Here is a 27,580-nt window from a genome sequence, read left to right as displayed (position 1 = left end):
AAAAAACAAAAAACCAACACACACAGGCAATTCTTGTGAGAGAACCACAGAGGCCAGACAGACCACTAGGTTTGTTTCAGAGTTTCTTCAAAGTGCTTTCTCTTGAAGAAAGGCAGAAAAAGGAGCACCATCATTTGCAGAATTTACAGCTCCAGAGTACAGTATCAATACAGGGGCACTCCTTTAGCTCTCTAATGCAGGTCAGAGAATGAGTAAGTACTGCTTCGAGGCAGCATTAATCTGGATACTGACATCCACCCACCATGAGAAGAAAAAATCCTCCCACTTCCTGGCCTTGACCCCTCCTCAAGCCCCCAGGAGCATTCTCCAGGCCCCCAGGAAGGAAAGGCCAATGCAGCAGAGACATCTCAATTCTGAGAAATCAAATCAGAACTCTCTTCAGAACTAGGTTCACCACGTAAAACAAAGTGTGCACTACCCAGTAAAAAGCTGTGTTCAGTTTAYAAACAGTAGATTAAGACAGCAATAATGCATTAGTTAGCCAATATGTACAACTTACTAAAATAAGCAAAGCTAATTTCAAATCTAAAAAGCTGGCAAGCTATTCACATCCACAATTATGAAATCTAGAGTCCAAATTAAGAAGTCTAATGATGCTGATCAATTCCAAACTATCAAATATACATTTAATATACCAAGTATTTTTTCCTATATAGCAAAGTTCAATTCATGCTTGTTTTAGAGAGCCAAATTCATCTATGTTATTTTAAAATTTAACTCTGATGTTTTACTCTAACGTAAAATGTATGTTACTTCTGAAGCTTTCCAAGCACAGAGTATCCCTAGTTTGTGAAAAGAGCAGGAAATGAGTATACTATACCTGATAGTAATCTCCGCTTCATCCCACTGAACCTTGGCAGAGGTACTGCCTTCCTTTACTACTCCAAGTAAGGTGGCATGACGTCCAGTTTGCTTGTGTACACATCGACCTCCAACTCTAAGACCAGCATCAACTCCACCAATTACTGCAAGAACAGGCCACACTTCCACACACAGCATCTTCAGTTGCAGTTCTGAGAGGTCAGCCAGCCCATGCCTACTATGCTTGCTTTTCTCCTCCTCTTTACTTTCTTTCTCCTCTCTCACCTCATTCTCCTCTCGACTCTGAACTGAGCGACTTTTCTTCAGTTTTTGACCTGCTTCTTTAAGGCATGTTTTGATTTTATTCAGTCTCTCCATCAGTTTTTTATTGATGCAGTGTGTCCAACGGTCTGTTCGATGAAGGATACGAATGAGTTGGATAGTAGCTTCTGCCAATACTGCAGCAACGGGACTGCAGATTGGGTCACCAGGTAGCAAATCTCTTGGTGTGCCACGCATCTGCATATCACAGATTTTCACCTAAGTGTTTAAAAAGAACAATATGCAATATTATCCTCTCARCATACCTACAGAAGCTTATTTTAATATGGGAGTCTTTCCTGCTGACCAGAAAGATGTACTAGCACTTTTTTTTTTGTTTTGATTCCTTCAGAAATTCACATTAATACTGAAAAAACCTGCATCCCTACAAAATCAAAGATACTGAAAATTACAACAGTTCGTGCTTATTCACATTAGACTACGTTTTCCCTGAACTTGCTGCAAATTTTTGTATAGAACATTCATTCTGTAAAGTAATTCTAAGTAGCACATACATTTCAAATTTAGAACAGACTGCACAATACAGCAATTTATGAAAGTCTAATGAGTGTGAAAATAATGTAATGCTAATGTACATCATAACGTATGTCATGATGAAYAAACAGTGATATTCTCAGGACCTGTCAGCTACCAAAAAAAACTTAAAATGCAATATCCAAAACACTGCCACATTATAGAACAGAAAAGAAAGTATAAACTTATGATCTATGAAGATGAAAACTTAAGTTACCTTTTCTCCTGGATTACTGCTATAGAACATAACACAAGGGTATAACTCTGCTGCATCCACATCTTCAAAAGCTAGTTTTGGTTCCTAGTTAAAACAAAATCAAAAAAAACAGAACACTTTAACAAGCAAAAATATGAAGCGTGACAAAGTTACACCCGTATTATAATCCTCGCAAGTACTGAAACTGTCACATGTCTTGTTTTAGTCATTATGCTTAGCTTTATACAAAACGTACGTGCCAAATTACTACTGAAAATAAACACCAAAGAGAAACAATTAACCATTAAATACCTCTCCATTTTTACCAAAAGAAATAGTTCTTGCTTCCATATCTAAAACACATGTGATGAAATCTCCTTGCGTAAAGCTGGATAGTGTCAAAGTTTGCTCTCCATTATGGTAAAGGTTACCACTATAGGCTCTATACAGCCACATATCTGAGGTAGTGCGATGGTTGAAGTCATGTACTGGCCAGCGAGAAACTCCTACACACGTGCCTTCATTGCCTCGATTCTCCTTCACAATGTAGAACTAGTAAGCAAAACACAAAAGTACAGAAAAAAAAAAGTCAAGAACATATATTTTAACAGAACAAGAAAACAATGAGAGGTTTACCTTATTATACATGCTTATACATATTTTTAAGTGTTTCACTACCTATAAAATGACCTCTTGGTGCATAAAATTGGTCATTGATAAGTCATTTAATCTTAACCCACTAACATCCAAAAAAAAATCTATAAAACACACAAATAAGTCATATTTTTTTCTCACTCAAAACACACACACACAAATTAGTTTAGTGGTGATAATAACGTAACAGAAATAAGCAAGCTTTACTTCTCAAGTTCACAGTGAGTGATTGATGTAGATTCAAGTAAAGAACTATAACACACTAAAACTGTTGCGCTCAAAGATGGTACAGACAAGGGCTACAACTGTTTATCTATCTATCTATATGTCTAAATAAATTACTCTATATGATGTATTAAAGGCTAACTTTGCCAGTCAGGCTGATCTATCTTTTTGGAAGAAAAAAGCKTATTCACTAAAGGAGAAATACAAAATCTATGTAGCTCAGTAGATAACTATTGCAAGACAATGCATACTTATGCTGACTATAAATCTAAGGGAAAAATACCACCACCACAAATATTCCACATGGATTCACAGCCTCCCATCTGTAAACTCGCAACTGAAAATATGCTCCAAATGTGCTCAAAAGCAGTCACAAACAGATCACTTTAGATCAAAACGGTCATCTATCCAAAAACACTTTCCTAAGCAAAAAATAGAGTAATTGCTCACAAGTCACAGTATTTTTCCAAACACAGTAAAAGAACAGTAGATATACACTTTTATACAACCTACCTTCCACTGGTAACACCCTGAGGTAACTCCAGTAGATGCTAAACCATATCCTTTACCTCCACTGCCATGAGTTAGTATTTGCCCATTCTCCACTATGCAGCACTGAGCTTTCTCAGGATCAAAGGACACTTCCTGTATAGGAAGATTCTCATCTTCATCTTCAGACTCTCCTTGCTTCTATCAGAAATGGGACAAAATAAAATATTTGTAATAAAGAAACTCAACCGTATTCAGTCAAAAGAGAAAGTAAAAGCATCATTACCTGCAGTTTCATTTCTTGTTCTTTCTCTTTTATTTGAATTGCATGTTTAGCCTGAGCTATTGGAGTCTCCCACATGCAGTCAGACAGAAGTGAGAATAGTCGTTCAACAACCTGGTGTATTAGAATATGATTCACATCATTTTAAATACAAGATGAGGACAACAAATCATATTACTTTGCTTTACTTTGTTTTGTAGCTATAAATGTCAAAACATTTAGTACTGTTAGATAAGCAAGCATCTGCACTGACTCTGACCTGATCTGGATTCTGAGAAAACATACCAAACATGCAAAAGTTTGTTTAATAAGACTTTTTAAAAGAAATAAGTACAAAAGCTTTTAACAAAATATAAAAACCTGAGCCATCTGATCATCTTCAACGCCAGATTCACAAGCGGGTAAGACAGCTTCTAGCACATGAAGTGCAAGGAGTCTAGTCCTCAAATTGCCAACCAAGGGAACCCCTAAAAAAAAATCAAACAGTATATCAATAATCTAAAAAGGATTTCTGCATAAGGCACATACCTATGAGGTCACCTGCATGCCACCAACAGCACAATGTTTCAAAGCATAGCTTGTGTACATCTACTGCAACCAGTTTTAGGTGTTCACCACATAATGCGTCCTAACAGGACCTATTTTTAGGAACAGCGCTACAGAAATGCAAGTAACCACTGAGTACATTTTGAAAAGTTCATACCTGAGCAGCACTTTTGAGAAGCAATGTTAAGTAGTACTTCTGTCCACTTTGGAGATGCCATTTTTGACTGAATTGCTTTTGATGAAACAACTCTCCGCAGGAAAACGAGAAAGTCTCCCAAGTGCAATTCTGCTGCATGTTGCTTTCGGAGGGCAGCTAGTAAGTTAATTTAAAAGGTTTCATTTATATCCTTACTCACAAATCTACAATTTCAAAGTCAAAATAAAATCAGAAAAATAAGGCAAACATTCACTGTTGAGTTTTGTGATGCTTTCAGTTTTGAGAGCAGCGAGTCCAGAGAAGAATACAGCCAAATTACATTGTTAGGCTATACTATGTGGACTAGCATCCATTTGGAAAAATACAGCTATTCAAGTATCAGACAGTGCATTGTAGAACATAGGCACTTGGCAAACTAGGACTTATGCTAAAGCAACATATTCTAATTTGCATATACAGTTAAATATTAAAAAACACACACATTTCAGTATTTCCAAGCTCTATATATTTAATATAAATTAGAGCCAAACAACTTAAAGATAGATGTTAAGCATCTGAAGCATATCGTAGACCTGATTAGAAGATAAAGAGAAAATACTGGCAGTCCGTGTTAATGGTAATAAACTGATCTGTAACTAAAAATAAAATGACCAGGTATTCAGCAAGTATTTATAAAATGTCCCTGTAATAAAAAAGGTAATCATTGGTTTCAGTGTGGATTTTCGACGCAAAACAATAAGCTTCATCACTGCTCTAATTTCTGTTCTATCTTTACAAGCATATGTTTGTGTAAAGAGATGACATTATATACTAATTCTGTTATTGAGTTAATTTCTTAGGCCTATCTTATGAATTCCACAGCCATCAAATTGCTTATAAATACAGTTGTAAGACAACTAAAACATTTGTATATCTAAAACCAAGCTACAATTAAAAATCTCTTCAAACATACAATTTCTACAGTAATTTAAAATGCTTAATAACAGACTGGAAATTATGTGAAAATACTCGTATATCAGAGGATTTGTACATAAATTTGACATGAGCAAGAAAAAAAATGGTGACTTTTTAATCTAATTTAGAAAGTTAAGAATGATCCAAAAAGAATCAATACAGTAGAGCGAGTGAGGGCCTCAGCATTCAGTAGTTTGTTTTATTATGTTTGCCAGTATTTCAAGCTATAACAAAAACGATGCAAGAACATTACCTCTGAAGTCTCTCTTTTCATTATCTCCATTTGAATCTGTCTTCTTCGATTCTACTTCATCTTCCTCGCCTTCCCCTTCTCCAAAGGAAGCCATAAGCATTACACCAGCTTGTGATAACAAGTTCTTCAGCTGACTGCATAATAGATCCAGTAAAGACTGGACCACCTTTGGGCTCAGTTTGTCAGCATAGGTTCTATACATTAAGAAGTAAAAATAGGAACATTTGAGAYCTAGTACAAGACGAAATAACCTAAACACACGACTATAAACTCAGTGCAAGTGAAAACTGGACTAATACAGCACTGATGCTAATTCATTCTAATGCAGCAGGTTACTCTTCATCATCCTCAATTTCATTTTAGCAGAATGTGACAAGTACCTATGAGTAGTTAGGTCACATAGAGAAAATAACCATGAATTTGGCAGATTATTCTTGTTTGACTCTATTTTTAAGATACTGTAAAACTGTGCAATCATTACAATCAGTGGATATCTTTCCAATATTTTCTAAGGGAAAAAGAGCAACTTAGCTCATTAAACTGAATCCCACTGCAACTTCCAAAGTGTTATTTGTTTGACTGACTGTTTTTAAACAACAAAGTACATTGGATTTTATAAACACTGAAATGAAGCTAAATGTACTAAATACAAAATAATACTCCTGCTGACAATAAACTTTCTTCATTAAATTTTAGCTCCTACAACATTATCATCACTTTCACACAAATGACTTTTACAGAGCAATAGGAAGCCTCATTCTATCAACTCAACRGATCTAAACACAAAGCCAAGTTAGAGTAAGGAGACTTTTACATCCCATAAAGTTACCAAATGTTCTGTTCCAAATTCTTCATTTACAATTTAAATATATCAATCAGTCTTATGTGCACCTTTCTCATGAACATTGTAACTATTCTTTTTTTCTTCATTTATATGCTTGTGAACAACATTTATTGTCCTAAAGAAAGCTCACACAAAAGAATTAYTATTTTTAAAGGGTGCTGAAAAAGACTTAAGTTTTATGAAAGTAAGGGAGTATTYAGTACTTACCCAGTGGTGATAGCGAGGATCTGAAGTAGTCTTGTACTGGCTATTTTCAAAGCTGTGCTGAGCTGAGAAATACCAGTTTTGGGCAACAGTTGCAGTGGTTGTCCTAACATGGTGTCTGTGCCACACAACTGTGATAGCACATTTAGCAAACCAGTGGAAATGGCCAAGGAGACATCGACAGGCTGATAGTGTACACTTAGGGCAAATACTGTTACTAACAGAAGACGCTGTTGTGCTTCTAAAATTAAAATGAAGTTGTTTTTAATCAATAGGCTTTTTAAGAGCCAGAATACTAAAAACAGCAGTAGTTTGACTTTTTAATAAAATTTAATGAATTAAATTATCAAGTAAAGAGCTAGCTTTCTGTCAGAACCTGCAAGGTAGTATTTCTGGTATACCAGAAAGCCCTCTTAACTCAATGCACTCTATGCTAATACTGTTCTAGGAAAAAAGCCATGTACAGTGCCATCGAGCTTGTGATGCAAAYGTTCTGAGGCTGAATCTCAAAAGAAATAAAAACTTTCTCTCTGAGGTAGGGATAACTGGGTGAAATACTCAGTTATCTGCCTATACTTCAAATTGATTTACAAGCAATAGCTTTCAATTCCATTTTAGTTGCAAGCAAAATCAATGGAACAATTCAGATAAGCATGCCAATTAGGCTACACCAACACACTAAATTATACAACTCGCTTCTGTACTGAAGCTCCCAGTTACTGTATGTAAAAATGCACAGTGAGGTGCAGAGTTCCAGCTATTCCTTAAGGACAGATGCACACAGCAACAGTTTGGTACAGGAGGCCAGGAGAAAGTGTTTTCAAAACAAGCAAGATGCCCTAGTCTTTTGTTTTCGGCTTTAAAGAAATTTCATCTGAATTAAGGAAAAAGAATTGGAGACTTTACATATCTTCAGAAAACAGCTTATCTCCGCAAACCTATAAATCACTTTGCAACACTGAAGAAATAAGGGACTACAAAAGACTGTGCTATATGTTTTATTGAAATAGAAAGGTTGAGAATACTAGTCTTAAAATAAAGAGGGCAGACGCTTGAAGAAAATTAAAGACAGAAAAAGCTTTAAAAGCTTATCTCTACTAGGAAAAGTAGTCAGCCAAATACCTCACCACTAAACTCTGGCCACTGATATCAAAACCTACTTTGTCAAACATATAAGCTATTGTATTGCATATCYGAGTACATATTTTACAAATTACAAATTTTTTTTCACTTACCTATGTGATGTTTATTAGCCTGCAGAGCTCTTTCTAATGTAGCAGATAATTGCTGGTAAATTTTGTGCACAGCCACTTGGATTTCAATTTGAATACTTCTCTTGGCTGCTCTGATACCATCCTGGGTCAAACAAATTACTGTTGTAACAACTGATACATTTTTATCATTCAGYTATTGAAATAACAGAAACCAATTTTTAAAACACATACCTGATAGTGATGTAATCGTACACTCTCTCCTTTGGCACCTGCGTGTCCTACAGTGCCCAAGCCAAAGCATCCAGCAAGAAACTGTAGCCTAACAGACGTAAGCAATGAAGATGACTGAAATCCCGGCCCTTGACGACTTCCCATTAATGGTACGCTGCCTTTTTCCTCCATCCCTGACAGAAGTACTAAGATCTGATGAAGCGCTTCCAAACGAAGCTAAAAATAAAAGCAAGCAAAACAGCGTTAACTAACTAAAAGCAGTATTAACTAAGTAGCAAGTTGTGAAATTAGAACGAGGTCGTCTCCAACTATAAATTAATTTTAAAGAAAATATTTTCTTTTCAGCATGATGTCTTCTGATTTTAGGGTAATAGASCAGTTTGTCCAACTCAGCCAGGACAAATAAACTACATAAAAAAGTTCACTTAAATGAAGCAGTTTGCACACAGTTATAATTTTGTGTAATTCCAAAGCGTACACTGAAAGTTCTAAATGTTCTTCTGGAATCTAAGTCAGAGGCTTAGAACATTATGTAAAGAAAAAGTTATGTTAAAATATATATATATATATATATATATATATAGTGTATATATATATATTTTAACATAATTTTCTTCAAATACTTTTTATGCTTTTTACTTTTCAAATACTTTTTTAGAAGGGAATTATTTAAGTTTCCTTTCAGAGCTATGCGTAAGTTCCAAATTCCAGTTAAAAAATTTTTAGCAGAAACAGGGAGAAAGTCTTTATTAGAGAGAATTTGAATAATACAGAGAAGAAAAAAATAAAGAGAAAAAATAGAGCAAAGGGGGGGGGGGGAAATAGAGCGAAGGTGTGCGTGAGGGGAGAGAAGTAAATGCTCTCAAATTAATTCCCAAAATAAAATACATAAAATGAGTGCCAACTATGAAAAGTAAAGGTTTTAACTTGCAGCTCACCTCAGCCCTCAGCTGCTGCTGCTCCATTGCAATTATCGACGCTTGCGGACTGGTGGACATACTTTCCTCTGGTTCCTTAAACCCCGGTGAGTTTCCCACATCGCCACTTACAAAGCTGACAACATTTTCAATCAAAGTATGAATTCCAAGAGATCTTGAGAGATCAAAATCGGACTCAATAAACGAGTAGGAGGAAGCATACAACCAATCTCTGCTGTGTTTCAGTCGAGTCCACGAGTCGCTTAAAGGCTCCACTTGACTGTGTATTGCTCCTAAACATACGCACAATAAAGTCTCATAAATTCCAGTTAAGRAGGCAACACATTTTGACAGTAGGTAGAGACTGAACTGCTGCGATTCGAACAGGTGGAAAATGGGTATTCATGTGTAATTATACCATGCATTAAGCAACTCAGAGCAAAACACTTGTTTTAAATTTACAGCAATCTCCTTAATGGCAAGGCTGTATTTCTTTCAATTATGTTAAGCAGTATTGCATCACGCTGCCAAGTGAGAAAATGAAAAAATAAAAGCCACTCAAACTGCTCAGCTTAAAGCTAGAACACTGAATAAAAATGCTTTGCAGCTCAATGACAAAACAGTAAAGAAAAAAAAACATCTGCTACAAAAGGAATTATGGACTTTGGATATTTATTTTAAGGCTTAATTATAAAACATGGGTGTTTTTGTGTTTACTCAAGCCATTATATATTTCATAGTTTTAAAACAGCACAGCATTATTTCTGGATGAAGTATTTACAGAATTTAAGAGTGCAGAAGGGCAAGTAAACCAATGAAAAATTTTGGTTTTACACTAACAGAAAACATTTACTTGGTAAGGATTCAAGACAGATAGCTACATATATATTAAATATCACAAAATAACCTTATCTATGGCATATATTAGACCTATAATCTCAGTTATCTGGCAACTTTACAAGACTGTTTTGAAGTATTTCCTATTATATCTGCACGTCACTACACTACCTTTAACTTCACATATACACTAGTAAATACACTCCTCCAAATGAGCATCAGTCATYAATCTACAGCACTGGAACATATTCATCATTATTTGATCTTGTCTACTAAAAGTTTTGCTAGAACTGCATCCCTAGCAAAAACGAGTGAAATACCACTGAAGTCACACCTTTATCATCATTCAACTGACATATCAGCACACAAGTTGGTATTTYGTTTTTGCATGTGCTGTTAGCCTGCTTGGTGCTACGCAAGGTATTACAACACAGACCTCACTCAAAAGAGCTTTCAACCTATATAAATAGGTAAACTTTTCAGACCTCTACAGAAACCTAATCTAAGTTTAAATTCTCTTTTAAAAAGTCTTGTTTAAATTATCCTAAATAACCTACCTAGAATTTCGCAGTATTAATGTGCCTTGTGCACAATGAACTACAGATAAAGTCTGAAGAATCACAGTTCATTCACAGTTCTGATGCAAATCTATATTAACACTGCTCTGTCTGAAGGATATCAACCTTAAACTTTATTAAACATACTCTGTTCTAGAAGAACGTTATACAAATTTATAGAAACTTGCCCTGTGGAAAGCTTTATTTCAGCAGTGCGGCTGAACAGTTCCAACGCCAGGGGCTGGATGCCAGTCTCCCAGCTCCCTTGAAGCACTGCCTAMTCGCAGCAGCTCTGCAAGCGGCTGCTCGCAGGACGAGGGCAGTCAGGCCTATCAGTGGTTGAACTCTGGACAATGCTCCTATCAGCMGTTCTCTACTTTTTTCCTGGGGCAAACACAACAGACTATTATTCTGCCAACAAATCTGTATCTGCAGATCACAGTTTGCACCTTCTCACAATTTGTAAGTTCAAAATAATGTGAAATTTTGATTTTCCTTTGTAAAGTTAACCTCCACTTAGTAGCCAAAAAATTGGACTGTAGAGGCTATGAAATGTGAAAAACTGTACACATTCCATTACCTTTTCTGTAAATACTATTATTCATGTGCACTGGCGTTTAATTTGCTATTAAACAAATCACAATGGCCTCGGAAAGGACCATCACAGTAGTAAGTCACATCACATATTTGACAAAAAAATGTGCACATAAAGATTTATTTTGAATAATGCAAAGACAGTGAAACATTAACTTTAATCACTGCTTTTCAAAGAGGAGTCTAATTCCTCAGCTTCTGCTGGTTTATGTAAGACAACAATCTTACCTGGTTTCAGGAAAAAGAAAAAAAAAAGAAAAAAAAGAAAAAAAAGACTTTTACCATGCTTAATATGAAAGAATTTAAAGAAACCGCTACTAATTTTGAGACTCCTACCTGGTGACAATATTTAAAACAAAATTAACAAAAGACATCACCCTACCCTAATGTTATTGTTCCTTCCTAGAATATTTACTTGAAAGATTTTTATCAAAAACTTAGTTATATGGCAAAGTCCACGTGAGAAATACAAGGCAAATAGGATAGACAGGAATAAAGGGGAGGGGGGTAAATGCTCATTTTCAATCCAAAGAGGCTTTTCCTAGCATTTATATGGAAGCTGAGGGGAAAAGGTAAATGAAATCCTGGGTTTCCTATAGGATGCATAGCCAAATCATTACCAAGTCAATGAAATGTTCCCTATACAGCAATAAAGGATTTCAAAAGCCTCCTTGAGCCCCAGGGCCTTTCATAAGCAGGAGAGCTTAAGGCAYCCCAAAGCAACATCAGCCTCCCCAGCCTCTGCTCGCCCTGTGCTATGCCTCTAGGCAGCACAGCACGGAATCGAAGCAATTGTAAGGAAATGAAAAGCGGTTTCAGGGACTTATATCATACACTTCTGGAGCTACACTTGAAAGGATTAACAAACATCAGAAKACAATTTAGATTCGACAGTCAACAAAGGAACGTCTTACACAAAAAATACACCACATTAACAGAAAATTAAATTGTTTCATATTTGGAAAAGAAGGCAACTTAGCTAATCATTTCTAGTATTAAATGTGAGAATAATTAAATGTAAAAATAATTTAAAAAATCAGTATCAAAACAGGAGAAAAGATCAATAATTATGAGATACATATTTAAAATAAAAAACAAGAAAAGTTATAACTCAAAGTATTAAGATTAAAAATAAAAAAGAATGTCATAAGCCAAAGTGGCATATTTTGCAATAAAAACATTCAAGAATCCGGACACAGAGTGGCATATTTTGGAATAAAAACATTTAAGAACTAGGACACACAAATCTAGAATTGAAACAAGCATTTCTATCTGGAAGATGTTAAATATCAATAAAAATCAAAAGTATGTGTATATATTAGCTTAGCTGGATTCTGTGCAATATTGATTACATAGAACTGACTGTACCTTAGGACTTGCAGAAGCCTTTACAATCACATGAATAGAGTTGCATATAATAATATCGAGATTTCACTTAAAAAAAAAAAAAGTTTACTTGTCCTTATAAGCCAGCTTCTAATCATGAATTTTCTAAATGAATGTGGCACAGCTGCAATACATACTTTATAAAACATAAAATATGTAAGGAAGCTATAGAGAAAAAAAAAATAAACATGCCGTCAGGTACTTGCTTGAAGCTCTTCTTTTTTCTGGGGCTCAACTGGCCAAAAAGGAGTAAATACACTACACCACACAAGAATCAGAAGACAAAAGCAGACATTTGAAACAGAAGACAACATATTTATAAAATTTCTTCCTCATATTATTCTATTTAAATAATCAGTCTCATCTCAATTCATATATTAAAGACATTAAGCAGTAATGTTTGGGAAAATAGATTCAATTTTGTTTCGAGTTCGTATAGCCCAGATGATGGATTTTCTGTATTCTTCACCTCCTTTTCAGAGGAAACAGCCCCTTTAAAAGTTACATGCATAAACCACTACATGTTTACATTCCCTTACCCAAAAACAATCTATTTCAAAACGCAGAATTCAAATTACTACAGATACACAAAAATACAATAATTTAACCTGCATTTCATTTAAATTGTTTTTTTTTTCAATGTCACCCAACTGTTTTAATTGACTAAACATTCAAATAACAACAAATAGTAAGAAACTACTACAGTACATGGAAGCACACTGAAACTCACTGATCAAGATTTATATGAAGTAAAAAAAACCTAACAGATGGGGATTCACACTTACATGTCTATAAATATGTTTGTGATTGCATCTCTAAATACACATTCTTTACTGTAAGTATCTAATGCAGAATGTAACTCAGTGTATCACATCCTCTAGGTGCCACATTCTGAGGTATACTCTCTGGGTTTGCAAAATTAGTAAGATGAATCTAAGGGGGGGGAGGGGAGGAGGAGGATTCACATCAGGAGAAAATACTGATGTACTATTCATCACCCCTCAGGGCAAAAGTTCTCGAAAAGACTTTTTTTTCTGCAGAAATGAAAAGAACTTGACTAGTTCAGAACTAACTGAATAATAGCAAGGAAAAAGACACTCATATGATTACATGACTGAAGCAGGAATAATGCTGTCATGTTTCTGAACAGATAAAATAAATGGAGGAACAAGGCAATGAGATTAAAGATTGGATTAAGCAGCTAAGATGTAATGAAGTAAAAAGACAAAATATTTCCTTCCACACTCATCTGCCAAACCACAGGAAGAACATACAATATCAATAGATTTTACTGCTTGTTTTCTTCATTGCAATGTATGAATAGGACCAGCTTTCATACCATAAATCAGACTATAACCAACAGGGAGATTAAACCACTATGAAAAAGGAACTGAATCTGAAATAACAAGTTACTGAATTTAATAAACAGAAATTCTAAAGTGAACCAACCCACTCCGTAAGGAATTACTCCTCTTGCCTATTACAAGAGAACCACTCACTGATACCTAACACACAGTACACTTTTTGACATGTTTGGAAGGATCGAATACCCTGCATAGATTGTTGATTGCACTGGGGGGAAGTAGGAAGGGAGCATGGAGAAAGGGAAATTCTCACCCTCTGAGCACTTCTGAGAGCTGAAAAAATACAAGWCTGTCAGTACATTAGTAACAGACTAAAATTGTCACATACTCTGGTAACATGAGAATACCAGAGATGGATTCACTCTTCGCTGTTTAAGTGCGGGGCTGACTTGCTCCCAGAAGAAAACAAAAATAATGTCCCAAGTCTCCAAGAGATCTGACTCACCTGAATTTGCTTGAGGCATGATCACTCCATTTGGATCTGACAAAGAAAACAGTGATTCCTAGCCATTCTTGCCTGAACAATTTTCTAACATTTCAACCAAAAATTATTTACCTTTCCAACTATACGCTCTGAGTGGTACTGTCTACTACAGCAGGTACCAAGAAGGAATTTTCCTGAAGATGGCAGACTGGCTCACATCAAACAGGTGGCAGTAGATGCAAGGGATCAAAGTAGTACTTTGGGAACTAACCTTTAGAAGTTGTTAGAATATGGGTGTCTATGGCTCCTGGCACACTTTGCAGGTTCAGAGCAACGAGGAGCCAGTCCTCAGATGTAAAAGACCCTATGTTAGGCTGACGAACCTTGAAAAGCGGAAGAGAAGGATGGATCTTGGGAACTCTCCAGGCCAGGTCTTTTCACTCCTTACTGAACACTGGGCATATTCTCCCCAAGAACAGGGTACATTAGGTAACCCATAATCACATACTGGATGCCATTTATACTGTTATTTATACTTTGATAAATACATGTAACTACATAAATACAAGACTTGCAGCCTGACATTTAAATCTCACTTTAATAGCTGTCATGCTTCACCTGAATCTAGCTGGAAAACATGAAGATTTACAGTTAGATTAACAAGAATCTAGCTAGAAAACATGTCTGTAATACTGTGAGAGGACTTCTGTTTTCCTCAGAGTTCTACAGCAAGCAGGGTGGTTAAATTCTAGTAAACTATTAAGAGGAGACAGGAGGAACCTCATGCCTATATAATGAGGAGATTCGTTCTAGGGAAAATTCCCTGTTAAGCCTCCACAAAAGTACAGCCTATAGGAAAAAAAATGGTGACAGAAGGAAATCTCTTCCAAAAACAAACTGACTTCCAAATTAGTACCGCTTGTCAACTTTCTTCACGTAGCTTAGGGAGACACATTCAGAAGAACAAATGTCTTCAAGGGACTGCTGTAAACTGCAGCAAGATATCAGTCTAAAGTCCACAAACAAAATGAAACRTGATTAAATTTGTTTTCTTTCTTTGCTTAAATAATAAGCGTTCAAAGAAAAGAAATGAGAAGTGATTCATGTGGTACTGTAAGACTCCACTTCTTTCCCACCACATAACTATGCCAACCTAACATTCAATCCTGCAACAATTTGAAAAGCTGAAAGTTTCTTAAAGCAGTAATAATCTCCATTTCTACATGAGAAGTAACAAGAAAAATAAAAAGGAGGATATACTTAATGCTAAATACAATTTGAGAAATGTTTCTCATGTACACTTCTGCTGTAATGCATGACTATCTTCTGCACTTTAATTAGAGATCTCCTCTAGCACCCCATAGCATGTGTATTTCCTTCATTTCCTTGTCCCTTCTGCAGAGAGCGTAACGCCCTCCACTCAAAAGCAGATCATATGTGGAAGTCCTAGGAGCATAAGACACAAATACGCATATAGAAAGGACATCTCACAGAAAACTATAATTAAAAATAAGCTGCTACTTTCTCATTTAAATGTCTACTGGCTGTTTCAGGAGAATCCATCTTTGGTGGTATTTAGAAATCCAGTCAGAGAACATCTTTAGGAACAATACTGTAGCCATCTGTACTCATCTCTTTGCAGTGTTTTACTTGCCATAAATAGGAGACTAGGGTTCTTCTAATCCTCCAGTTCTTAACTAATGTAGCAAATTCAAATGCAGATTGCTCATTTAGATGGAAATTCTTAATCTGCTTTGCCAGCAACTTTGGATGGTGCACAGAAGAATAACAATATGCTGCAAGAATTCAGACTCCTCCTATTCTCCCAGCTGAGGTAACTATGAACATAAATGCCTCCCTCATTAGCACACATAAAGGCATGTTAGAAGAATAAAGAAGGGACTGAAGAGGTTTTACCAGTGAGAACACCCTTGATAAGCACTTCAGTGTCTCATACTTCAGACTACTGCCTACGTTACAATTAGCGAACAACCTATAATGGCTGCAATTTACATCTTGACCAAATACAAGCACAAGCTTCAGTTCTAGAAGTTCAGCTAGGATTACAGCAACCAGACATTTCAGATGGAATGAAAGACCTTGAACAGAACCAAGCTGAATATCTTGTCCTCTTGATCACACAGATCTTTGTAGATCTTCTCCTCTCACTGATGTAATGGCAGGAATGTTTCGAAGAAAATGAATCCTACATTTACTGGTTGTGTCTAGTATCGGGCATCAACTAAAACGCAGTCATACCATCTGACAGAAGATTTTCATTCGTGTATGCTGATCAACACCCACTTGCAAATATCAGACTAAACAAAACCTGTAATATTCCTGAAATGAATAAGCCATTCTAAGGATTGTTGAGATATTGTAGCTACTAACTTGCAAAATATTGCACCTTTTATTGATAATGATTCTGATGTACAATGTAAAAATCAGTAACTTCCTGTATGATTGGTATGAGGAAGCAAGTATCATGGGACAGGAAAATAACCCCTCCAGTTCCAGAGAACAGGTGGCAGAAGATAGTGTCACAATGTTCGTTTTCAGTTTGCAAATGACCTATCTGAGCTACTTTAGGTTCAGGATAGATTGACTGCCGCTATCCTCATTTCTACTCAGTATTACGTGGCTGGTGCAGAACCTTTTTGTATAGTAAAAAGCTGCTTCTTTAGACTGGTTGTATGATAAAGTCTATTCTTGTATATTCCTTATTTCCTGGAGCCCATGACCAAAAAAACTTACTCATTCTAACTAGCAGTTCAGGAGCCATAATCTGTAAGATATGGTATACCTTAAAATCTAAGATAGGATGATTTCCTAGAGCACTTTTAGGACGTAAAGGAGAGAGATTACAAAGTTGTAAAGATACATACATAAGATAATCAATAACACTGAAAAATGGTGGTTTCAAAGAATATACTGCAGATCAGGGCACTCACAGAGACTCTATCAGCTCTCCTAATACTGAGAACGCTAACAGACATCGCACTGGCACAACAGGAACAGCTCTTACTTGCTGAACTGGTTCAACAATATACAAGGAATTCATTTCCATATGACTTCACAAACTTAAGTATAATAAGTTTTGTCACTGATCAAGTTTATTTTACAATTCCAAAAGGCTTTTATAAAGCAAGCAGCTTCTCAGKACTTTGCTTAAGAATGAAGGTTATTAAACTAGAACTCACAAGTTACCCAACAGAATGTAGGTTACTCAAATTCAAACATATCGTAACCCAATATAATTCCTGTTAAGCTTTCCCTAACATTTTAGCAGAAATCATGCAACAGAAATTATTCATGATTCTAGCAAAGATTGTGCGTTGTTCAGAGAGAAGTTGGACTTCATGCTAAAATGGCTCTGTATAAAAAAAATACAGTCTTTGCTCCCTCCACTATCATCTTTGAAGAATCTCACTGAGAATCCCCAGAATGAAGTACCAACAACAAGTAGCACAAAAGCTAAAAATTTGTTTTATATTGCAGTAATGGGAGAAGTGGTTGTTTGATTCTGTAAATGCGCTGGTGTTGAGATGGTGCACAAACTAAGCCTTATTTTCTGGATTAGAACCAAATGTGCAAGCATGTTTTATGGGAAAACTTCATTGTTAGCCCAAGAGTAGATAACTCCACTTGTTCCTGAATTTCTCTGACAGTGTTTTCTTGCTAAATTCAAGTGAGTAAAAACAGAATGAAAGTTCTTTATTCATTTGAACTCACCATAGAAATCCTCACTTGCTTCAAAGGAACATCAAAATACTAGAAACTGGAAGAAATAGTTATAACCTAGGAAATACTAAAACCAAGCCACTGAGCAATAGATCTTACCACAATAAAGAGCAGTTAATAGTTATAAAAAAGGTTTAATACTCAGATTTAACATCCTGATTGACATTTATGTACTGTATTTAATGGCAAATGAAATTTTAATCTAATGATTATTAAAATATTCAGATCAATACTCACTAGGTAAACAACAAAAATACTTACCCCTTTTTCTATGTGATGATGCCAAATCCAAATCAACATTTCGTCTTCCACTCTAGATTAAAAGATTAATAAAGACATCATTTCTTTAAGTGAACAACAAAAAAGTTCACCAAGATTAAGCACTGAAAAGCTTACGAAAGCCCAAGTAAAATGAGATTGAACAGCACATTTCTTCATAAAAAGTTAATGAAAATAACATACAAAAGCACAAAATACTATTCAAGAAAAACATTGCTTACTGTAAATAACTGCCATAAATAAATGCAGTAGGGAATCAAAAACATTTAGTATACCAAAAAACTATTTACATAAATCCTTTACGGGAAGTGAGATCCTTTTAATAAAAATAAAATTAAAAAAAACCCCACAACTTTTTAAAATATATGTGGTTCATAACATTTGCTTGTTTAACATGCATCACTCACCCCAAAAATAAGGAAGTTAACAGAACCATAATAATTTAAATTCCTTTTTACCACAATTACTTTCTTTTAACAGTGCTATTGTTGGCAGTGATCTTCTCTATACTGAAGCACAATGATACTAAACAAATGACAAATGTTTAACATGAATCCCCTAGAATTCACCTAGAAAACACATCTATAATCTCTAAATATATAATACTGCTAATTTACCTACCAATGAATAACCTTCTTCATCTGATTCTGGTTGAGATAAATCAGATTCACTTCTCGACTTAATCAGTCTATAGTTCGAGTTTGCATGGACTGAGCGACTCTCTGCAGTAAGACTTTCACTCCTGCCTCACATGCATACACAAAGAAAATATTTATATTAGGCAAATACAATAGTTAATAGTCAAATTCAGCAGGTACCACAGGTTTTGCAGGGGAGAAGACTATCACAGAACATCACAAGACCACAAAACAGAAGGAAAGAAAAAGTGTTTTGATGGTTTCAGTTATTACTCAGATGAAGCATRTTAGTAAACTTTGTTACTTCTTTACATCCTTACTGGCCAACTGAACTGTTGGCAGCCTCAAATGACTGATCATTCAAGCACCTTGTAAATAATTTATATTTGGATGCATATATGGTTTTTCTGAACTCAGAAGACAAGAAAACAAGAGATAGAGTAAGTGTGTGAAAAAGCACTGAACTTACTAAAAACCCACCCATAAAATGCATCCTAAAGTTGAAATACTGGAAATGAAAGACATTTTAACAATGACAGAGACAGYCACCCCTACTTTAGGGACTGGATTTTCAAAAAAGAGGCAAAAAGAATAAAAGGGTACTGAATATAAATAATTCCTTTCTGAACTTTCCATTAAAAACTTCATTTTAAATACAACTGAAAAATTGGTCAGAGCAGAGTTTCAGTAAATTAAAACTTTAAGTAGAGTCAGAAGCTCACCAGCAGCAACAGCTATACCAAGAGCTGTATCCAAAYAAATCAAATTTAACAACTACACACACACACAGATTTTTTTGGAATAAAAACTAAAATGGACCAAGTTTAAAATAACACTGTGTTACCAAGACTATCCTAGGTTATAAAAATTAATATAGTATTTATACTCCTTATATACTTCTCCAGTTGAAGGAACTATCTGGCTTTATTTTGTTATTCTCCTACACTCAGCAAAATTGTCTTGCTAACGTCAAGATATTAGACATCAATCACGAATGATACTTTTTTCATAAGAAGTTTGAAACTTACTTTCAAACATATCCTACATTTTTCATCCAAGTCTATTTTTAGTCACTGTTATATCTCTGCTAAGGCTTAAGAAAATACAATTACAGTAATAAAAAAAAAAACACACATAAATGAGATTCAGAAAAAAGTAAGCAATTTTTCAATTGCATCAGATTACCTGTACATCAGAGGAACTGGACTTCATTATAACTTGTCTGCACTGCTAAGCCCAACTTTGAAAAATAAATATGGGCATCACAGAATAAAACTCCCTCAAACTCTTAATAAGGTTTTGCCCGTGTGAGCAAAAAAATTGAGAGAAAACACTATTCTCAACAAAAACCATCAACACTGCTCTAGGGAAAAATCTTCCTTTAAAAAAAATTCCAATAATTCTTAGAGGAAAGCTGAGGTTATTTAACCAATCATAAAGAAAGCACAGAAGAGCAAACAATTTCTAAGTAATCAGCGAATCTCACCTCGTCATGAGTCCAATCCCCTCAGGAGTACTAGAGGGAGGTTGCTGTAACTGTCCATCCTCCCTTCGCTTCTGGATCTCCTCAATAACGGGGCTTACTCCTAAGATTAACAAGGCACACCTGTGGATCACAGAGTTGCATGCAGCAGTATACACATCTTGACCTTCCGTCAGATCAGTGCTGATTCTTCGCTCCTGCTGGGACTGAGGAGGTTGATCATCAAGTCTGGTCCCCGTTCCAGTGTTCATCCTATCTCGATCCCGACTGCGAGCTACTTCACGGGCTGATAGGAAACACTGAAATATTTCTGTAACGTGCAAAACAAAAAGAAAGTCTTAACTCCCAGACAAAGCTCCAAAGAACAAAATATTCATCTGTCGCTTAGGTGAAAAATTGCTCCATTAGAAAGGACAACAAATATTTTTCCAACAGTGAAAGAATATATTAATAATATAAAGCTACAAAAGAAGTCACACAAACAGGTTAAATTAAGCATTACTACAAAATTAAGTTTAAAAACAAGACGACAAATATAATCTGACAGAACACTAAACACTTATCAGTATCTTGTTGCAACCCAATTCCTGTTGGAATAACATAAAAAGAGATTAGGTAGTGAGTCTGTAGATATGCTGTTCTCTGGAATAGACATTTATAATTCAATGTTGAAATTGTTTCAGGCTTTTATTAGCTTCGGTCAGTACAATACACTATCAAAATTCTTAGCCTTCACTTTACTTAATTCCACTGTTGTTTCACATGCTAGATTCTTCCAAAGAAGTTGCGTGAGCAACTGTATCATCTTTGCCCGAAGACCTAAGGTTCTCCTGGCTTGATGATTTGTTTAGAAGGTTCAGTTCCCCTTTGCAGAGGCAAAGGTAAATTCAAACCTTTCCTCCATTGTTGCTACTAGTTGGAATCAGCAAGACATTGAGGACACAAAACAGACTCTGCATGTTGGAATCAGCTCCCTAAGGGTCTCCAGGAAAAGATGGTCACCTTCTCCCTACTTATTTCTGCATGTCACATTACTTAATGTCTGGAACTTTCTGGATACATTTCCTTTACTCTACCCAGAAATACTGTTCATGAAGAATTTGACAACACTGACCAGAAAGACTAAATAAGAAGCAGCAAAATTGGATATACTGAGCAGGCAACACATGCATAGACATTCTAGAAGCATAAATCATATTCTCCATATGCACTATACAGTACAATTTCAGTAAAGTCTAATGCATTGTGGATATAATGACACATTATACACAAACTAAAGGTGTAACACGTATTTTGATCTACCAGATCCTAAACAGGAATATGGGAGTCTTAATGGGGAATATAAGCACTGCCAGCAAAGTAAGTGATGACAGTAAATAGTGGAAAGAGAAAACAGTATCTGGAGGAATAGTGGTTGGAGGCTGGGGTGAGGGGGCAGACAGGCTTAGATATCTATGGAAAACTTTTCAAGTCATCTAATTCCATTTTTGAAGTTACATCTATTCTACATCAATTTTTCCAAGGCTAACATGTTTTCCAGCTCTGAGGATACTGGGATAACAATACAAAAAACAACCAGGTAGGACCGGACGCCGCTTGACTAAAGTAGGAAAAATTAATTACAAGTCCAAGCCAGCCACCTTTTCCAAGATACCCTTTTAAAGGATTAATCAAGCTTTTTAGAAAACCCTTAAGAAAATACTGCAAATATTACTACAGATATCCAACTTCAACTAAAAACCTAAATAAAAAAATTCAAGAATATATTCAATGACACAACTGAATTCCAATCCAATCAGTTCACTCTTACAAAAAATTGAACAATTTCATTCAGCAGTGAACAACTTTGTTTCCAATCTTCAGAGTAAGAAAACCCCTCAGTATATTATACACAAGATTGTTTAACACATGTAGACATAGTAATAAATTTCATATATGCATACTGATGGAAATTCAAGAGATGTATTAAACGGAATTTCAGAGAAAAGAATATGAAGCCTATTAGTCTGACAGTCAGTATATATAAGAAGTGTTAATATATATGTCAGATACCCTGAGAACTGCCTACACAGGCAGACCATTTGCCTAGCATTCACATTCCCTTGTGTTAACACTCCTCTGATCCAAAAMCAAAGCACTATCATTTTATAAAAATAAACTTTTCACAAAGTTTATCCAGACAAAACCTTTAGAATCTTTTTAGTCATCTCCTCACTTTCCCTTTGACAGGAAAATATATTGTTGTTCCAAAGTATATTACAACGTTTACATGTGTAACTAGTACTTACTACCAGCTGTCATAACTTCATGCTCTCTTTCCTCTTCTTCGTCTTCTTGTTCTGGGTGTCCTTCTTCTCGATCTCGTTCTGCCTGCTCCTCCAGTTCTGCTTCCTCATCAATTGTACGAGTAAAAGAATGTTCTTGAGTATCAACATCAGCAGATTCCTGGTTATCTAACATCTTGATTTAAAAATAATAATAATAATTCTATAGTGAAATTACTTCTCACCAAAATAAAAAACTCACTATAATAGACATAAGGCATTTAAAAAAAGTTTTCCCCTATCAAAAGATACTTCAGGTATTGTGTGAAATAAACAAGAAGATAACTGTTTATGTCCCAAGTTGGGAAACTTAAGTTTTCTTTGTAACTGTTATTCAAATTATTTGCAGAAAAGTATCATCTGCTTGCAATGCTTAAAGACTCATTTGTCAAACATCTGGGACTTCAGCATCAAATGCTTTAACAACCATTGGATGTTACCTCAACACAGCTACTCAATCTACATCAGACTTTAGAATCCTGTGGTACAGCATACTAATGCTATGTTTACAACTAAATTTAGGCTTCAAACTGCTCTATTCAAATACTGTCAATAATTTGCTTAAGTTGACATGTTACTACATCTACCATAGATTAAAGGACCTTTAATTATGTATTCAGGATTTTCCTTTCAAAAAATCCTGAAAATTTTTGAATTGAAAAAAGAATCCTGCAACATAAATGAAACTAAAATTTGAATATGTTGAGCTATGTACTGAATTCATTTGTAAACCCTAAAGAATTGAAAATACATTTCCACTCTTACCCATCTGTCCCTTGAGGATGATCTTGTCTGAATAAGCTCCATGTTCTTGCAAGCAAGCAAGCGACTTCGAACTTTATATACACAACGGTATACTTCTGCTAAGGCTTTGCCAGGCTGGTACCTACAAAGAGAAGAGATCCAAAACTCAAAAGATCCTATAAACTTTCTCTTGAAAATTGTAATTGAGCTTTGAAAGGCAGCTTTAAGTTACTTGCCTGCTCTCACCACAGGCTTGGCTAAGTAAACTCGTATGTTTCAGAAGAGCTGCAAGAACAAATCTGGACACAGTATCTAGCAGTGATTCATTACTTAAGGTTGCAGTATCCCAATCTGAAAACAGAAAGGATTCATCAAAACTGGCTAACATTTCCAACAAATAAATACATTTTCAATTACATCATGAAAAACATTTTACTCATTTACATCTTCCAATTTATAAGTAAATTTAATGTTTAAGAAATAAATTTAACATCAATAATTCACACATATACTGCTTCAGAGACAAACATGTTTTGATCTACTGAAGGTACTCATTTCTTGTAGTCAGCCAAGGAGCTGCATACAAACTGGCCAGACAGTGAGTCAAAGAGAGCTGGTAACCACTAAACTTAGGCTGCAACCTCTTTTCCAAGCAAGCATACTGAATCAAATTTCTTTCTTTTATCCAGGCATGGATATATGTGAAATTTATCCAAAAATAGTACTTTGGAGACCTACTGCTCCCTTACATGTGGTTGAAATTGGACTCAGAAATTATTGCACAGACTAACTTAAAATGAAAAAGTCTCATCTCCATTAGGACACTTGTCTATTGACTTTAGCAGGGCTTAAGGCACAAGCTTCACTGGTAATATTAGCAAGAGACATTTTCAAGTCTTAAATATCAAGATTTCTTCAGTATTTCCAGAAACGGATACTTTCAAATCAAAGCAAAAAAAAAAAAAAAAAAAAAAAAAAAAAAAAAAAAAAAAAAAAAAAAGCTCCACTTTAAAAAAAGGACCATTATATTATAAACGATGTTGTTCTGCTACAAAATAACCTTACTGCCAAGGAAGCCTAGATGAAGTGTCACAATTTTTCCTGAAACAAACAAACAAAAAAGCTTTCTACCTACATAATTTTTTTTTATAAAAATATTTTTCTTATTAAATACTGGTTATGAATACCGGTAAAATGCTTTGGAAATTACAAAGACCCATCCGGCCACATAAGTACACAGCTTAGACACTTGCTCCGCCAACAAGCCTTTGCATTTGATGCTGTCTGAATCCCCACCGCACAGCCTTCGGGCAGCAGGCGCTGCAAGCAGAGCAGGACTATACCTGCTTCTAAAACACTCAACTCCATATCCAAAATCGCACAGATTAGCCCTTCCATCTTAGATTTCGCAACTGGCCAAACCAACAGTTTTTTCCTGCAATTCTTACTGGCAACAGAATTCTACATTTTTTTTCCTGAACAGGCACGCAACACCATTTGCTGTCCTCTTGGTCTGGCCCAGCTTGGCCAGAGATTAAGCAAACGACCTCTGTCTCCAGCAGAGGTGGAAACAGCATACTGTAACAACAGTATGACAGCAGTGCTCAGTGCATCTCCTTCAAACGGGGCCTGGGAGTCAGGGTGGGAATCCAGATTATAGGCAACAAGCAGGAAGAACCATTAACATTGCCTGTAACAACCAGAGACTGGAAAACAGAGGATGACTTCCCCATTGGTCCTGTTCCTAATATATTTTGTGAGTTATTTTGCCTTCTCCATTCCCCCCCACCCTCTCTCATCAATCTTTCTTTCTAACTGCAAGTTTCAGCCTGCTCTTCTAGGAAAATCATGCAGCAGAAACGCAAGCAATTGAGCCAGCAAACAAGATTCTCTTTTTTTCCGATTTAGAAGGAAGAAGAATACTGAACTGCATGTTTGTCTGACACTGGAAGAATACATACCAAAAACAAATATAGAATACGGAAAAGACAGACCTTGAAACATGACACTAAAATAAGTTTATCGTTAAGAATTAAAGGCAGCTGCCAAAGAAAATACAATGCTCTGCTAGGCATGTAGTTGAAACATGTAATATAATTTTAACATACATATTTTTTCAACAACTTACCTTTACTAACAGCATAGTCTTGCATACTGATCCAGAGGCTTCGTGCTGGCTCTTTTGTACAACCCAAGGCCAAATCAACATAGACAGTAATCTCAGGTCTCAACTTATAATCAAATGGCTTCTGTTCCTCATTTCCAGAGAGGGCCACTTCTAATAAGGAGCTCATGCATTTGTCTAACAGAAAGGACATAGTTAAGGAATGAAATTGCAAATTATGAGGTTTATACACATCTACCTTTAGCACCTTATAAAACAGCTTATTCTCTTTACATTCAAGAAAAAAACCAATGAGCTTCATTGTCTGACTAGAAACTCGAAAGTTAGATAAGCAGAAATGAGTCAGTGTTACAATTTATGTAAAACGTACAAAGATCTAGAAGAAAGTGTTATCCAGCTATGCCTCAATACTATAATTCTGTATCAGTTCTAGTTGTTTTATAGTCATATAGCTGCAATTACTGCATCTTCAACTACTCATCCTGTTCAAAGTACTGTCATGTAAATAATGTTTTGAAACAATCTACTCTGAACCTGTTCCTGTGTTTTATCACCCTCACTGCAAAGCACATTTTCCTTTTTTTCCAATCAAGATTTCTCTTACTGCAACTTATTACTGTTGCCTCTTATCCTTTCACTTTGCACCTTTTCAAAGGATGTGGCTCCACTTTCTTTGCAGAACTTCAGGTCATGCAGGACTGCAGCTAGATTCTTCCTTTGTCTTCTCTTGGTCAGGCTAAAAAAATCCAGTTGCCTCAGCCATTCCTCACCTCATGTGCTGCAGCCTCAACCATCTCAGAGGCACACCCATGAACTTGCTCCAGCTTGTCAAGATCTCACTTGTACTGGAGGCCCCAAAACTGGATTTAGTATTCCAGACAGAACCTCCTGAGTGCCAAGTAGGGGGAATAATGATTTCCCTAGACCTCTCTGCCTAGGTGCAGGCCAATATAACCTAGTACATGGTTAGCCTTCATCTCTACAGGGGTACACTGCTGACATATACAAACTGCTCCCCACCAGGACCCCTCATCTTTCTGCTTTACCTAGTGAGGCAGCCCCCCAACAAGCACTCTTGTATGGGGCTATTCCATTCCAGGTACAAGACCTTGCATTTGTCTTTCCTGAATTTCCTGAAGTCCTGTAAGCCCACTCAGTCTGCTGAGGTTCTGCTGAATGGCAGCCCTGCCCTACAGTACCAATCCCTCCAGTTTGGTGTCATCTTTGAATTTGATGGAGGTTCTAGCCTATCATCCAGTTAACTGATGAAAATGTTATTAACTCTGTATTTTAAAATCTGACAGTTTTAATCTCTTCTTCAACTTGCCCACCTCAAGTTACAACCTGCTATCTGCAACTTGTCATAGCAAAAATCCATCTTTTCTCATCTCAAGTCCCAAAACTGAAAACAGCAGCTCATTACATAAACCCATATTTTTGTATTTCTCCTAAATGTAGTGACATGTTCTGATTATTTCTCTTAGAAGATAAATGAAATTCAACCAATCATCACAATACTGAGAATCCTACACACACATACAGTGAACATTTTAAATGCATTTCCTAACTTCAGCTACTGACCTCTACCTTAAGACTTCTGATTTTGCTTAAAAAACAGCATTTAAGGCATATGCACAGTTGAATTCATAAAATTTATGAAGTTATATTACACTGTCTAGCCGCACAACTCCCACAGCAACTTGAAACTTAACCTTTTGCGCTTGAAATATATTAAAAAGCTACAACATCCATTTCAAATCCACAAATACAACAGGCTAATATTTAACACCTTACCTAAATGAGGAATATCCATTTCCACTCCATCACTGAAAAGTGGTGTTTTTAACCAATAGGCTGTGTCTTGCTCCTCAGGGGACACTGGAGGTCCTTGAAGCATGCCGCCAAGACATCGTCCAATAAGCAGAGCTACAGTTCTCTCCAAATCAACAAGCCATACCCAAGACTGGGCAGGCTGTGGTAAGGGCACTCCAGCAGGATCAATTAATTCAGGTCCACCTAAAAGTATCAGCAATGAACCACCAAATTAGACATGTCAGCATTGCCCAGGAGTTAAAATCATTTCCAAAATTAATAAAATTAATTACAACTCTTATTCACATTTGCCTGTTAATAGCAGATTTACCCCTCAGTCAACAACCTGGAAATTGAAGAAACAGCAGTTAGGACCAATAGATCGCTTAACACTGGAATGTCATCACCAGTGGAATCCATCACCATTC

General features: G+C 35.9%; 1 protein-coding gene across 5 annotated transcripts in view; it reads right to left on the bottom strand.

Moving 5' to 3' along the window:
* The window catches only part of HERC1 (HECT and RLD domain containing E3 ubiquitin protein ligase family member 1), a 105,935-nt gene that overhangs the window by 39,903 nt on the left and 38,452 nt on the right, over positions 1 to 27,580 (bottom strand). For all 5 annotated transcript variants that reach the window (XM_085303272.1, XM_085303276.1, XM_085303273.1 and 2 more), the window contains exons 19-38: positions 27,135 to 27,356; positions 25,344 to 25,517; positions 23,452 to 23,566; positions 23,237 to 23,357; positions 22,436 to 22,607; positions 20,151 to 20,457; positions 18,648 to 18,768; positions 18,009 to 18,060; positions 8,866 to 9,137; positions 7,928 to 8,143; positions 7,718 to 7,838; positions 6,486 to 6,723; positions 5,435 to 5,628; positions 4,228 to 4,383; positions 3,885 to 3,991; positions 3,528 to 3,638; positions 3,266 to 3,442; positions 2,186 to 2,425; positions 1,895 to 1,978; positions 842 to 1,362 (exon numbers count right to left, since the gene is read on the bottom strand). In XM_085303272.1, coding sequence (XP_085159398.1) covers positions 842 to 1,362; positions 1,895 to 1,978; positions 2,186 to 2,425; positions 3,266 to 3,442; positions 3,528 to 3,638; positions 3,885 to 3,991; positions 4,228 to 4,383; positions 5,435 to 5,628; positions 6,486 to 6,723; positions 7,718 to 7,838; positions 7,928 to 8,143; positions 8,866 to 9,137; positions 18,009 to 18,060; positions 18,648 to 18,768; positions 20,151 to 20,457; positions 22,436 to 22,607; positions 23,237 to 23,357; positions 23,452 to 23,566; positions 25,344 to 25,517; positions 27,135 to 27,356 — 3,721 coding nt within the window. The remainder of the gene's footprint in view (positions 1 to 841; positions 1,363 to 1,894; positions 1,979 to 2,185; positions 2,426 to 3,265; positions 3,443 to 3,527; positions 3,639 to 3,884; positions 3,992 to 4,227; positions 4,384 to 5,434; positions 5,629 to 6,485; positions 6,724 to 7,717; positions 7,839 to 7,927; positions 8,144 to 8,865; positions 9,138 to 18,008; positions 18,061 to 18,647; positions 18,769 to 20,150; positions 20,458 to 22,435; positions 22,608 to 23,236; positions 23,358 to 23,451; positions 23,567 to 25,343; positions 25,518 to 27,134; positions 27,357 to 27,580) is intronic.

Source organism: Rhea americana, unplaced genomic scaffold, assembly GCF_003343005.1.
Source record: "Rhea americana isolate MKP2758 unplaced genomic scaffold, rheAme1 scaffold_2, whole genome shotgun sequence".
In the NCBI taxonomy this organism is placed as follows: Eukaryota; Metazoa; Chordata; class Aves; order Rheiformes; family Rheidae; genus Rhea; species Rhea americana.
The sequence above is the reverse complement of the archived record's forward strand: the minus strand, read 5'-3'. Positions and strand labels throughout refer to the sequence as shown.